A 13,435-nucleotide genomic window follows, 5' to 3' on the forward strand; every position below is an offset into this window, starting at 1 on the left:
GGATCTCTAGGCTGGTGCAATCCTAAATGGAACGTGGATATTACTCATATGAAAAAGTGGGAATCAACCATTACGTTTTCTATCATAGTATTTCAAGGTGCACCAGAGGCTCAAAAAGGTTTGTTTAAACTAATAAATCAGAACAATTTGTCAAAAACAGAGAACACCAGTGCTCGCAGGGCTGAGGCAGGCGTTGGAAATGTTCCATATTTGTAAGAACAGTGTTCTGCTTTCAAATATTGGTACCTTGGGCAGGGATTAATTCACTTATTTTTAAGCATGGTGAAACATTCATTTCTTCAACTACTACCTAGGAAACACATTTCCCAATTAGTCTTGATGTCTGAATTGCAAGTCAGGAGGCAAAGGGAGTGCTGAGCCCTGCTCAAGGCAGCTCTGATGCATTATTGATGTTGTTTTCAATATCAAACATGCCAGGAATCAGATGCATAATCTATTCTCCCAGCATCAGGAATATCATGACCTTTCTGTTCTATTAAGGTGGTGTGTCTGATAGCTGCCCCTTCTATGTAACTCATGGGAAGAATCAAGGCAGAGTCCCGGGGCAGTGACTGGTTTTCCAGGGAATGTCTCCTGTGCCCAGCACCGCGGGGAGGGGGAGCTGCTCTGTGCCCTGCAGGATGGGCCCTGCTGAGGGGCTGCGCTCAGGGACCTCCCCAGGGTCAGAGCAGGGCCTGGAGCAGCAGCTCTGTGTCCCCTCAGCCCGGGAGGAGCCATCTCCTGCCTGCTTCTGCCTGGGGAACCCTTCTGTGGCGTGTTTTGCTCCAGTATTTGGGATAAATATTGCCCTGGCAGCTGGCCCCCGTGCCCAGGGCTGCTCCTGCTGCAGGGCCACGCTGGTGGGAGCACAAGCCCCCACTGTTGTGGCTCCAACAATGGCACTTGTGCCCCTGCACACTCACACAAGGTCGTGGCTGTCACTGGGAGCTGCCGTGCCCTGCTCAGCCCTGCGTCCATTCTCACCCTGGCAACAGCAACCAGCCAGTCCAGCTCTGCTGGGGCAGCTGCCAGGGCTGAGCTCTGCTGGCCCCAGCACCACATATATATAAAATGTATAAATATATATATATGTGTGTGTATATATATACACACCTGGCTGCAGCATCACACCTGGGCTCTGCCATCCTTCACCACATCCCCACTGCTGTGCAAAGGGGAGGCTCCACCATCACCTCCTCAGGGCTGGACATTTGTGACATGGTCTAGTGGGCACAGTGCTCGCTCCTGGCCTGCCCTGTGCAGGGCCAGCAGTTGGAGTTCAATGAGCCAAGAGCTGCTTGGCATGAAGTGTGTCAATTCACGCCGTTAAACCTTCGTAACATTTGAAAGAAAATAAAAAAGCTGCAACACCCTAAGTATCAGCATCTGTGCTCTTATCAGCATCTGTGCTCTACAAATTGACCTCAGACAGAATCCCCACCCAGCAAACTCTGCTCCCCGGTACCAGCTCCTGAGTTTTCTTTTCTGTGAGCACACTGATATAAATTCTCACAGCCCTCGTGTGTCAGAGGAATCCTGTCAGCAATTACTCTCTCAAATCCCTGTACCATTCAAATGATCATTTGTCTGCCATTCATGTGGAAGCAGTTAAAGCTTGTTGGTTGCTAACCTGGCTCACTCTGCCTCTGCCTCTGGAGGGAATCCTCTAAGAAAATAATTGTAATGTGCACAAAGGGCTCATTTGCTGCAACAGGTACAGCTCTGTGCCTGTGGCTACAGGCTGCCCCATTTTTTATCAGTTAAGAAAGGGGGTTTAAAATCTCCATTGGTGTGTTGTCTGCTTGCACAAAGCAGCAAGAATCTTAAATGCAAAGAACAAGTACTCATGTTACAGATTTCTCAGGCAATATCTTTAGAATTGAACTCATTTCTATTTCTTTGCCCAATCAAACGTGTTTCTTTTTATAGAAATTTCCAGGCTACAAAGTCAGGCACCAGCCTGAGAAACAGCAGAACTGAGACTGTTTGTACCACCTTGGTTTGGACAATTAATATCAGGAGTGTTACTTTATTCTCCCACTTGTTTCTCTAGGTCTCAGCCTCCCTCCTCCCCTCTGACCCAATGTCCTTCATGATTTCTCTGGCTCTCAGCAGCTCTGCCCTCCCAAACTCCAGCCCTCTCCCAGCCTTGTATCCCATTTTTGTACCCCCAGAGCAGCTGCCTCCCTTGGCTCTTTTCTCCCGGTAGATTCAGGCTTTTGCTCCTAGAATCTAAACCGGGCTTTTTTGTTATCACAATGTTGTTGTGGAGGTTGGTTCTGTTGCTGCTTTGCTGCTGTAATTCATGGTTGCTCTCTCCTTGCAGGTGCCCTGCCCTGCTGAGCCTGGACAGGGACAGGGACAGTGCCTCTGTGGTGGCTGGGCCATGAGGGACAGACCGAGGCACTGAGGGTCCCCAGCCAGGAGCATTGCTACCCACGTCAACAGGATTGCTTTGAAAAGGTTGGAAATAAGGTTTTCCCAAATATGAGCACGTTTTAACTGAGCTTTGTCGTATGACCATCCTGTGGTTCCATGATTCTATGAAAACAGAATAGAAGCAAAATCTTCCCAGTGGTTGCTGCCTCTGAGCTGTGGCAGTGCCGGAGACTGGTGGGTGGATGTCCCTCCTGAATTCCACATCCCCTGCCCTGTGTGGGTTCCCCATCCCCTGCTCTGTGTGCATTTCACATCCTCTGCACTGTGTGGGTTCCCCATCCCCTGCCCTGTGTGGGTTCCACATCCCCTGCTCTGTGTGGGTTCCACATCCCCTGCCCTGTCTGAATTCCACATCCCCTGCCCTGTGTGGGTTCCACATCCTCTGCTCTGTGTGCATTTCACATCCTCTGCACTGTCTGAATTCCACATCCCCTGCCCTGTGTGGGTTCCCCATCCCCTGCTCTGTCTGAATTCCACATCCCCTGCCCTGTGTGGGTTCCACATCCTCTGCTCTGTGTGCATTTCACATCCTCTGCACTGTCTGAATTCCCCATCCCCTGCCCTGTGTGGGTTCCCCATCCCCTGCCCTGTCTGAATTCCACATCCCCTGCCCTGTGTGGGTTCCCTCCTGCCCTGTGTGGGTTCCAGGACAATCACTGCCCAGCTGAAGGAGCAGGACCCTGCCTGGCAGGAGGGTGCAGCTGTGGGGGGACAGGCCCTGCTCCCAGGGAACAGGGGATGGGCCAAGAGGCTGCGGCAGAGGAGGTTCAGCTTGGATATTGGGTACAGGATGGGATGGGATCCCTGGAGGGATGTGAAGGCTGTGTGGATGTGGCACCTGGGGATGTGGGGCTTGGACTGAATGGTCTTAGAGGACTTTTCCACCCCAGCAAAGCTGTGATTGCACACTCAGCCCAGGGAATGCAGCCCCTCCAGCTGACCCTTCCACCTGAGCAAAGCCATGATTGCACACTCAGCTTGTGATGGCACACTCAGCCCGTGATGGCACACTCAGCCTGTGATGGCACACTCAGCTTGTGATTGCACACTCAGCTTGTGATTGCACACTCAGCCTGTGATTGCACACTCAGACCAAGGAAAAGCCATGATTGCACACTCATCCCGTGATTGCACGCTCATCCCATGGTTGCACTCTCATCCCGTGATTGCACACCCAGCCCATGATTGCACACTCATCCCGTGATTGCACACCCAGCCCATGGTTGCACACCCAGCCCATGATTGCACGCCCATCCCGGGGATGCAGCCCCCAGCTGTCCCTGGGGCGTGCTGGGGGCTGTGTCCCTGGCAGGTGACAGCTGTCCCTCCCTGCAGGCCCCAGAAGATGTGAGCAGCGTGAGCAGCGAGGGCCTCCCTCAGCATGGCCAAGAGGGGCTCCAGCAGCCGCGCCAGGGGGGACAAGCCCGACGCCCTGGCCGCCCTGCAGGCTGCCAACGAGGAGCTGCGGGCCAAGCTCACCGACATCCAGATCGAGCTCCAGCAGGAGAAGAGCAAGGTGGGCAGCTTCCCTCCCTGTGCGCGCCATTCCGTGTGTCCAGAGAGCTCAGCGGTGCCAGAATCCTCCCGGCTGCTTCTTCTCTTGCCCTTTTACGCTCACTTCATTTGGGTTTTGCACTCAAGCTCCTCCAGACCAAGTGCTTACCCAGATATCCAGTGCTAAACCTCAGCTGTGCCCCCTGTGCTGATTCCCAGATTCCAAGGAGGCGCAGCTTCTCCCTCAGCCTTTGGGAGAGGGACAGCAATGGGGCTGGAGCCTCAGCTCTAAGAGCTTCCAGCTCCTGCCCTCAGATCACTTCTCAGCCAGAGCAAGGAATGTTCATTTGCTTTTCCCCGCTTCTCCAACTCAGTTTCCAATGATAGACTTTGGGGGTTTTCAGTTCCAGAATAGAAATATGTTACCATGCAGGGACAAAATGATAGTTTGCATTTTCCCATGAATTTGCATTTGGCATTTTAGACCATGAATCTGACACACAGGTATAAATAAATAGAACATCTGTTGATCCTTTTGCTGTGCAGCAGCATTTGCAGCTTTAAGGCTGAGGACTTTGTTTTCCTTGTCCCTGTCCTTCACAGCCACTTCTGGCCATGGCTTCTCTAGAGTTTATGGCATGGTTTTAAATCGAAACGTTGCTTGAGCCTTGTGTGGTCGGGTACAGTCAGTTATTTCTGCTGAATAATTCATCACTTTAAAAAACCATCTGGTAAAATGCAGCTGTTTGGGGCTTCACAGGAGCTTGCACAGAGATTTTTGTGCCCTGCCTGTGCACGTGCAGGTTTGGCCTGCCTGCCTGAGTGGGCCAGAGTGATGGCCTTGGAATCTGGTTTTTCCCTTATTTTGGGGGTAATGTGCTGTGAGAGCTTCTGCAGAATAAAGTAAGGACTCAGAAAGTACTGACTGATTCCTGAATGTGTATTAAACATGAGCCTGCAGTGAAAGAAAGGTCTTTGCTACCACCAGTTTGTAGGCACAGACATACCAGCACTGAGGTGTAATACTGTAAGATCATCTGTACCATTTTTAAATAACATCATGATATGCACTCATTGGTTGATTGAAAATACTATACTTTTTTGATTTTCCCTATAGGTCAGCAAGTTGGAAAGGGAGAAAAATCAGGAAGTGAAGCAGATCAAGGAGCACGAACAGCATAAAAGCACAGTGGTGGTCACAGAGCTCAAAGTCAAACTCCATGAAGACAAAATGAAAGAGCTCCAGGCTGTCCGAGAAACTCTTCTGAGGCAGCACGAAGCCGAGCTGCTCAGAGTGATCAAAATCAAGGACAATGAGATCCAGAGGCTGCAGACCCTGCTGAACGCCGTGCGGGACGGGGCCCCCGACAAGGTGAAGACGGTGCTGCTGAGCGAGGCCAAGGAGGAGGCCAAGAAGGGCTTCGAGGTGGAGAAAATCAAAATGCAGCAGGAGATCTCCGAGCTGAAGGGCGCCAAGAAGCAGGTGGAGGAGGCCCTGACGATGGTGATCCAAGCTGACAAAATGAAGGCAGCAGAGATCAGGAGCGTGTACCACCTGCACCAGGAGGAGATCACGCGCATCAAGAGGGAGTGCGAGCGCGAGATCCGCAGGCTGGTACGTGCCCCTCTCTGCTCTTCTGACCCGTGTCCCGGGGGAAATGGGCAGGGCTGGCCTCTCTGGGCGGGTGTGGGGACTCTGGGCCTCGCCCCAGCTCTGTTTACATTTACTAGCAGAAAGGGCAAAGTGGTTTTAAAAGTGTCAGGATGTTTTGTGAGAAACTTCTTTATCTGTGTCAGAGCCCATGGACGTGATTCACATTAAAGGCAGCAGGAAGAGCCCTCAGGCTCCTGGCTGGGCAGGGGAATGCTACCACACTAATGTGTCTTGGGTTATGCCTCTGTTTCCTCACCAAGCCTTCCCTCCTGATCCACCTTGGTTCCTCCTGATCCACCTTGGTCCCTTCCTTCCCCTGCCTTTGGTGGCTCCCATGAACATCCCACAGCAAGGCTCACACAATCCCAAATGCTCCTTTTCTGCACCCCTGGGTGCTCCCCACGCAGCAGGGCATGCAGGGGGAGTTCTCTCCATGCCCACCGTGGTGGTTTTCCCCAGGACAGGGCTGGCTCTGCTCCTGTGTGTCTCCCACCTGAGCAGGTGGCTGGGATCTCACCTGGCCCTGCTCACCTGGCCCTCAGGGGCCCTCTGTGTGTGGCTGCTCAGCCTGCCCCCACTAACCCAGCACCTGATCCTCAGCTGCAGCACCTCCACTCTCAAAGGCAGCAGCTTCACCCCTGTGGCTTTGGAGATTTCCTCTGGCCTGTGGGACCGGGCTGGGGAGGTTGGAGGGGTGGTGGGAAAGGGGGAAATCCCTGTGGGAAGGAGGGAGGGAGGGAGGTCCCTGGCAGGGAAGGCTCTGCAGCAGAGCCTGGCAGGCCAGCAGCACCTGGAGGGGCTCAGGGGTTCACTGGTGCTGTCCCAGCCCCTGCCTTGACCCACACCCGAGCCCCTGAGGGCGCTGCCTTGCCTGGGGACACAGCCATGCCCTCAGGGTGCGTGTTTGGGTCTTGTCTCAGTATCTGTGTGGTGTCACCATCGTTCTGTGTCTGCCATGCTGCTTCACAGCCTCAGTGTCCCGGCACAGACCCATCCAGGTCTCTTCTAAGTCATTAGCCCTTAGCTGTTACCCAAACCCCAGATAAATTCACAATGCCCAGCCTGGCCCCGGATGAAAGGCTGGCAGTGTGACCAGGCTGCAGAGACCCCCGCAGGACCCCTGCCCTGGGGATGCTGTACAGCATCACCTGAGCCCTGACCCCCAAAGGGCCTGGCAGGGACTGACTCGCCAGCACTGGAGTGTCCCCTGCCTTTATTTAGCCTCTCTTCTCTCAGACTTTAGGCTCTTAAGGCTTTTTCATAGATTATTTTATTTTTATGAAGAGGATATTGAAAATAATTTACAACCAACTGCTCTATTGATGCTGTTCAAATATCCTGCAGTGTAAGTACATTGTCCTCTAACCATGCATCACTGGTGCATTGATTTCACACAGCACAGTGAATGGGGGGCTAACGCACATCCTAAATAAACTTGCTGCATCACGTGGAAAGTCCCCACTAATGGCCTTTAATGTAGAACCTGTTAAATAAACATGGTCTTAGTTACAGGGAACAGAGTGGTTCAGTGGGATGTTATCTAAACTGCCTGTGAAAATCAAACTTTTAAAAGTTCATGATTGAAAGAATCAGACTGGCTCACTGCACCAATGAAATGACCTGATGCCATGACTGTACCCCGATGCCATGACTGTACCCCAATGCCATGATTTACCCTGATGCCATGATTTGCCCTGATGCCATGACTGTACCCCAATGCCATGATTTACCCCGATGCCATGATTTACCCCAATGCCATGATTTTACCCTGATGCCATGATTTTACCCCGATGCCATGATTTTACCCTGATGCCATGACTGTACCCTGATGCCATGATTTACCCCCATGCCATGATTTTACCCTGATGCCATGATTTTACCCCAATGCCATGACTGTACCCCGATGCCATGACTGTACCCCGATGCCATGATTTTACCCTGATGCCATGATTTTACCCCAATGCCATGATTTTACCCTGATGCCATGATTTACCCTGATGCCATGATTTGCCCTGATGCCATGACTGTACCCTGATGCCATGACTGTACCCCGATGCCATGATTTGCCCTGATGCCATGACTGTACCCTGATGCCATGATTTTACCCCGATGCCATGATTTGCCCTGATGCCATGATTTTACCCCGATGCCATGACTGTACCCTGATGCCATGACTGTACCCTGATGCCATGATTTGCCCTGATGCCATGATTTGCCCTGATGCCATGACTGTACCCTGATGCCATGATTTGCCCTGATGCCATGATTTGCCCTGATGCCATGATTTTACCCCGATGCCATGATTTTACCCTGATGCCATGATTTACCCTGATGCCATGATTTGCCCTGATGCCATGACTTCACCAAGCCCCGAGTGCCTCCTGGGTGCAGCCAAGTGCTCTCAGCTCCATGGGCTCCACCTCAGTTATTTGGGTGGGAGCTGGTGGCTCCTGGCCCCTTGTGGGGAGAGCCCTGATGTCTGGGGTACAGGGCTGTGTGTGCAGTGCCCTGTGCAGAGAATCAGGGACCCACTGACCCAGCTCCAGGGCATTTTCTGTGCTTGCATTGATTGCAGGCTGTGACAGGAGCAGAGGGAATGGCCCCAGGCTGGGCCAGGGCAGCTCAGGGTGGGCACAGCAGGAATTTCCCCATGGAAAGGGGGCTCAGGAAGTGCCCAGGGAGGGTTGCAGTGCCCATCCCTGCAGGTGGCACCCAGAGCTGGGGACAGGGTGGGGATGGGCACAGCTGGGACCGCAGGGTCTGTGGTTCTGGGTATTCTCACCCCCAGCTCCTCACTGCAGTCGTTCCAGGGCCAGGGTGGATGCCAAAGGCTCCAGCCCGTTCCCATGGAGCAGGGCTGGCAGCTCCCAGCACTGCAGGCAGCACAGGGAAGGCAGCTGGGTGGTTTTGGGTGGTTCTGGGTGTGCCCAGGCTGCTCTGGCCCCAGTGCTGTGCTGGCTGCTGCTGTCTGTGCCTGCACAGGCTGGCTCAGCTGGCCCTGGCTCTCAGCCTCAGGGAGATGAAATCCCCCTGCAATGGTGATGAGTACGTGTGGCAACAGCCTCCTTTGGACAGAATGTCTCATTTTAGCCAACCGTCCTTAAATTCCAATTTGTGCATTCAAAACTGCCTTAAAATACTGCATGGCTGTGTTTAATGCCATTTGCACGGGCAGGAGCACTCCTGCTTAGTGTGTGCACAGCCAGGGCAGCAGCTTTCAGCCTGCAGTGTTCCCCAAGCCTTGGTGCTTGCCAAGTGGGCACCAAAATTCAGTGTGGAAAAGAGCATTTAAACTTTAATTAACTCTAGGTTGGTCGGGAGGGAAAAGTTCTACACAGCCATGGCCACTGCAGCCTCCTCATTCCCATCTCCTTTATCAGGGGACTGAGAAATCAGAAAAACTGAGGAAATGGGATTTGCTGGAGCCTGGGGAGTGCTTAATTTCAATCTAGACAAATTTTAGTTGATTATGAGTAGCAAAAGCTTTAATACCCTGTGCCAATCCCCTGTGAGACCTCTGGACATGGAGAGCTTCACACCTCCCTCATGGCAGTGCCACCCCACAGCCAAAGAGGGGATCAAGGTTCCAAGCACCATTCTGAGCCTCTCTGCTCTCCGAGACCCTGACCTCTGCCAGGCTCTGCTGAATTAGTGAAGATGTCTGGTGTAAAGGGTTGAAAGCTGATTTTTAAGTATTGATTTTATTGGTGATTGATTTAGCCTTTACCCTCTGCGTTTGATTCCCTCGTGTGTTGAGATCCCCCATACCTGGGGTTATAAAGGTGATGCAGCACCTGAAAGGCAGACACATGTTCAAGGTGAATTGTTCCTTCTCCTTCTTCCACCTGTGGATTTTTAATCATTTGTGGTTTGACCCTCATTTACCACATTTTTTTTCCAACTAAACCTGGGCTGAAGGATTTTGTTGTATGTAAAAGCCAGACAGCATTACTCCTACGCTGAGGAGGGTCAGGAAACCTCCTCATTCTGAGGGGTTCCTTTCACCTCTCTCAGGCCAGCTTTTAACAACACTTTTCTCTGGACCTAAAGTTAATATTTCCTGGGCTGTAAGCACACTGTTGTGCTGCCAGAGCACACCCAGCACAGGGCTTGGGCTGGGGGCCTCTGGGAGCGCTTTTGTGGGGTTTGTGCCTCCAGTGGGAGCTCTGCACAGCCCCTGCTCCGTTCCTGGCTTCCCCGGTGGCACTGATGGCTACACTCAGCACCAAGCTGAGCTCCAGCTCCCTCCCAGCCCAAACCTTCGGGGGCCCTGTGCTGGTGCTGGGTGCCCAGGACAGGCAGGCAGCGGGGCTGGCTCTGCACAGGGAGGGGAACGAGCAGGGTCTGTGTGTGTGCCCTGTGCCCTTCTCCCAGGGCTGGCACACCCAGGGCCACCCGGTCCCCTCCTGCCAGGTCCCAGCACCCTGGCAGTCCCATCGAGGCTGGGACAGCTCTCCTGACATGTCCTGATGCCAGCTCAGTGCCTGCCATGCACAGGGATCCTCCTCTGTGCCCCCTGCCTGGGGGGATGCCTTTGATCCCAGGTGCTTCAAAGGCCATTTTTGACAGCATCTGTCAGCTTGCAGGGGCCCCAGGAAGATTGCAGGGACAGATGCCCCAGCCAGGACCCTGAGCCGGGGTTGGAACAGGATGGCAATAGTAACTTTAATAACAGAGCCAGGGCTCAAAGCCTGGAGCTGCAGGAGCAGCGAGGAGCAGCACATCTCCCTGAGCGCAGCTGCTGCTCTGTAATTGGCACCAGCTGTGCTGGGGCTGCCTCCAGTGAGCAGACACATACATATTCATCAGGATTCCTGCAGCTCTGAGTGCAGCAGGCGCCTGCAGGTGAATGGTGGGTGCGTGGTGGGTGGGTGCTCCTGCACTGCCGCCCCTTCCCCGCTCCAGAGCGCCAGGGTGGGAGCAGGGACAGGAGCCAGAGCCTGGTCCAGCCCAGCAGAGCCCGGCATGAGGCCAGGCTGGCCCTGCCCGAGGGCAGCGTGCCCATGGACCTGCACCACTGCCAGTGAGTTCTGGGGACCCCTTGCCCTGCCCTCCCTTCCTCTCCCCCCCGTGCTGAGGCACACCTTTCCCTCCCAGCTGTGCTCTTTCCACTGTCTCTGTCTGTCAGTGGCTGCAGCCACCAAACTTGGGCATGTGTCATGGATGGGAATTTACCCAGGTGGAGGAAGATCTCAATGCTGAGGTTTGCTTGTGGTCTACGAAGGTTTTGTTTAGGGATTTTTTTTTTTTCTGGAAAACAAGCCATTAGTGGAATGCTGTGAAATGTTTCGTGTTTTCTCATCTCTTTGTTCCTCCCAATTTCATGTGTTGCCTTTGTTGTAATATGTCTTTGTTTCCATATGAATAAGAATTAACTAGCCAATATTCTGCTTATTTTAAACAAATAATCATTTGATGATGTGTTATCTTTTCACCTGTGCATCCATTTCGATTTCTCCTCATTAGGCATTTAGCAGAAAGACCTCAGGTGCTCTGGAAGTACCTGTGTCTTTGTTTCATTCTAAGTCAGCAGATGCTGCCTTCACTGACATTGTTGAAAGGGTGGTTAGTCAATGGCACCCAAAATCCCTTTCATTTGCTCCATTTTGCTTTCCTGGTGCCTGGGTGACCTGCCAGCACCTGCCCTGGGTGAGCTACATTGGCAATTACTGCAAACCAAGTCCCTGGAGTGACTGTTGGTTCCCTGTGTCATTTCTTTCCAGGTTTACAGACAAAGCAGAGATAAAAGTATTATCACAGCTCTTAGAAGGCAAAATTTTCTTATTTGAAGCAGGCCAGGTTTAAAAACTGACCGTTGAAATTAAATGTCTGAAATCTCAAAAACTGAAGGCAAAAATCTTGCGTTTCTGGAGTCTGAAAGCAGCCTGAGGGATGGGTGTGATTTCTGTGGAACCTCTGCCACTCGGGCTGTGAGTGGGGGCTCCAGCGTGGGCAGCACCCCAGCCAAGCTGGGCTGGGATCAGGGATTCCTTCACTGGGCTGGGATCAGCTGGGCTGGGATCAGCTGGGCTGGGATCAGGGATTCCCTCACTGGGCTGGGATCAGCTGGGCTGGGATCAGCTGGGCTGGGATCATCTGGGCTGGGACCAGGGATTCCCTCACTGGGCTGGGATCAGCTGGGCTGGGATCAGGGATTCCCTCACTGGGCTGGGATCAGCTGGGCTGGGATCAGCTGGGCTGGGATCAGGGATTCCCTCACTGGGCTGGGATCAGGGATTCCTTCACTGACAGGACCCAGCCCTGGTGAACTCCTGGCAGACCCCAGGAGTCGGATCCTGGCTGATCCCATGGGATGTGCGCAGCCCCTTGGCACAGGCAAACAGGGAAGGGGAGCATTAGAGGTCACTGGGTGTTTGTCATTTAAGCACTTCATTATTTTGCATAATCTTTATTCTGTGTAAGTAAAACCTCTGATGGAAAAGGAATAGCTCACAAGGAAGATATTTGGGAAAAAAAAATTAAAAATATTTCTTCTAGGAATTTTGAAAATGTAAAGGATTCTGAGGTTTCAAAATTTTTCTTTAAAAATTATTAATCCACATTTTCTAGAGGTGGCATCCAAGCAAAATGCTGCAGAATCATTGAAGTGTTTGAGTGAAGCAATCCAAGTGTGATGCGAATGTTTAATTTTGTTTAAGATATTCTGAAGTGGTGACAGGATTCCAGGCTGTTCCCAATATTTCACTGCCAGCTGCCTGCTGAAGGAGGGGTTTCCTGCTGGGTGGCCCTGGAGAGGGGCAGCGCTGTGCCCAGTGCTCACTGTCACTGTGGGTAGCAGGGCAGCCGTGCTGTGCCACCCTGGGGTGCTCACTGTCACTGTGGGTAGCAGGGCAGCCGTGCTGTGCCACCCTGGGGTGCTCACTGTCACTGTCACTGTGGGTAGCAGGGCAGCCGTGCTGTGCCACCCTGGGGTGCTCGGGGCTGCCGAGCCCTGTGTGACTGTGTTCTGTTCTCCTTATAGATGGAGGAGATTAAGTTTAAGGACAGAGCAGTCTTCGTGCTGGAGAGAGAGTTAGGGGTGCGAGCCGGGCATGCTCAGAGACTGCAGCTCCAAAAGGAGGCTTTAGATGAACAACTGTCCCAGCTCAAAGAGTCTGACCGGCATCTGAGCAGCCCCAAGCGGGAACTTCCTTATGCAAGTGGTGCAGGAGACGCTTCAGATCATTCGGGAAGCCCCGTAAGCACTTCCACGTGGTTTCACCTAAACGAGCGACCAAATGAGTGGCAGAATCTTGATGAGTGCACCCTGGAGCAAGAGCTGTCCCATGGCTGTGCAGGGTTCCTGAGGCACCTGCTCATGCTCTGGCTTTTGTGTGCCCAAAGCCTTGAGATTTCCAATCAAACCTCGCCATGGGAGAGCTTTTGCTTTCTGTTGTTTTGTTTCCCGGTCGGTTTGGTTTGGTTTGGTTTGGTTTTGTCAGCAGGGTGGAATTGCTCTGTCCTTTCTCTCCTTTTCCTCACTGTGCCATGCTCAGCCACCCACCTTAGTTTGACAGTTTGACACGACTCTGCCAACAAACGATGCAAATGCATTCCTCACCAAGTGCTGTTTGTGTGCGAGCTCTCGGAGGCGTGGGCTGGGGCTTGGGGAGCAGATGTACGAGGCCAGTTCCAGAGGGGATGGAGGCAGTGCAGGGCAGCATGGACCCCTGCACCCCCAGGGCAGCCCTGCACTGCTGGTCACTGCCAGCAGGACACAAAGTGAACCAAACACCTCCTGACCTATCCTCTGCTGTTTATCCTCTGCAATAGCCAGAGCATTGGATTGGAATCACCCCTCCACAGTGGTTTTTGCAGTGTAACTCTAGCACCTCCCTGCTGGGGCCC

General features: G+C 52.9%; 1 protein-coding gene across 1 annotated transcript in view; it reads left to right on the top strand.

Annotated features, from left to right (window-relative positions):
* Window positions 1-2,488: 2,488 nt before the first annotated feature.
* Window positions 2,489-13,435, top strand: part of JAKMIP3 (Janus kinase and microtubule interacting protein 3) — a 41,679-nt gene continuing 30,732 nt past the window's right edge. The window contains 4 exon segments of the mRNA XM_054515528.1: window positions 2,489-2,613; window positions 3,775-3,955; window positions 5,051-5,548; window positions 12,570-12,785. Of these exon segments, the coding sequence (XP_054371503.1) occupies window positions 3,821-3,955; window positions 5,051-5,548; window positions 12,570-12,785 (849 nt within the window). The 5' untranslated portion in view covers window positions 2,489-2,613; window positions 3,775-3,820.

Source organism: Molothrus ater, chromosome 8, assembly GCF_012460135.2.
Source record: "Molothrus ater isolate BHLD 08-10-18 breed brown headed cowbird chromosome 8, BPBGC_Mater_1.1, whole genome shotgun sequence".
Lineage (NCBI taxonomy): Eukaryota > Metazoa > Chordata > Aves > Passeriformes > Icteridae > Molothrus > Molothrus ater.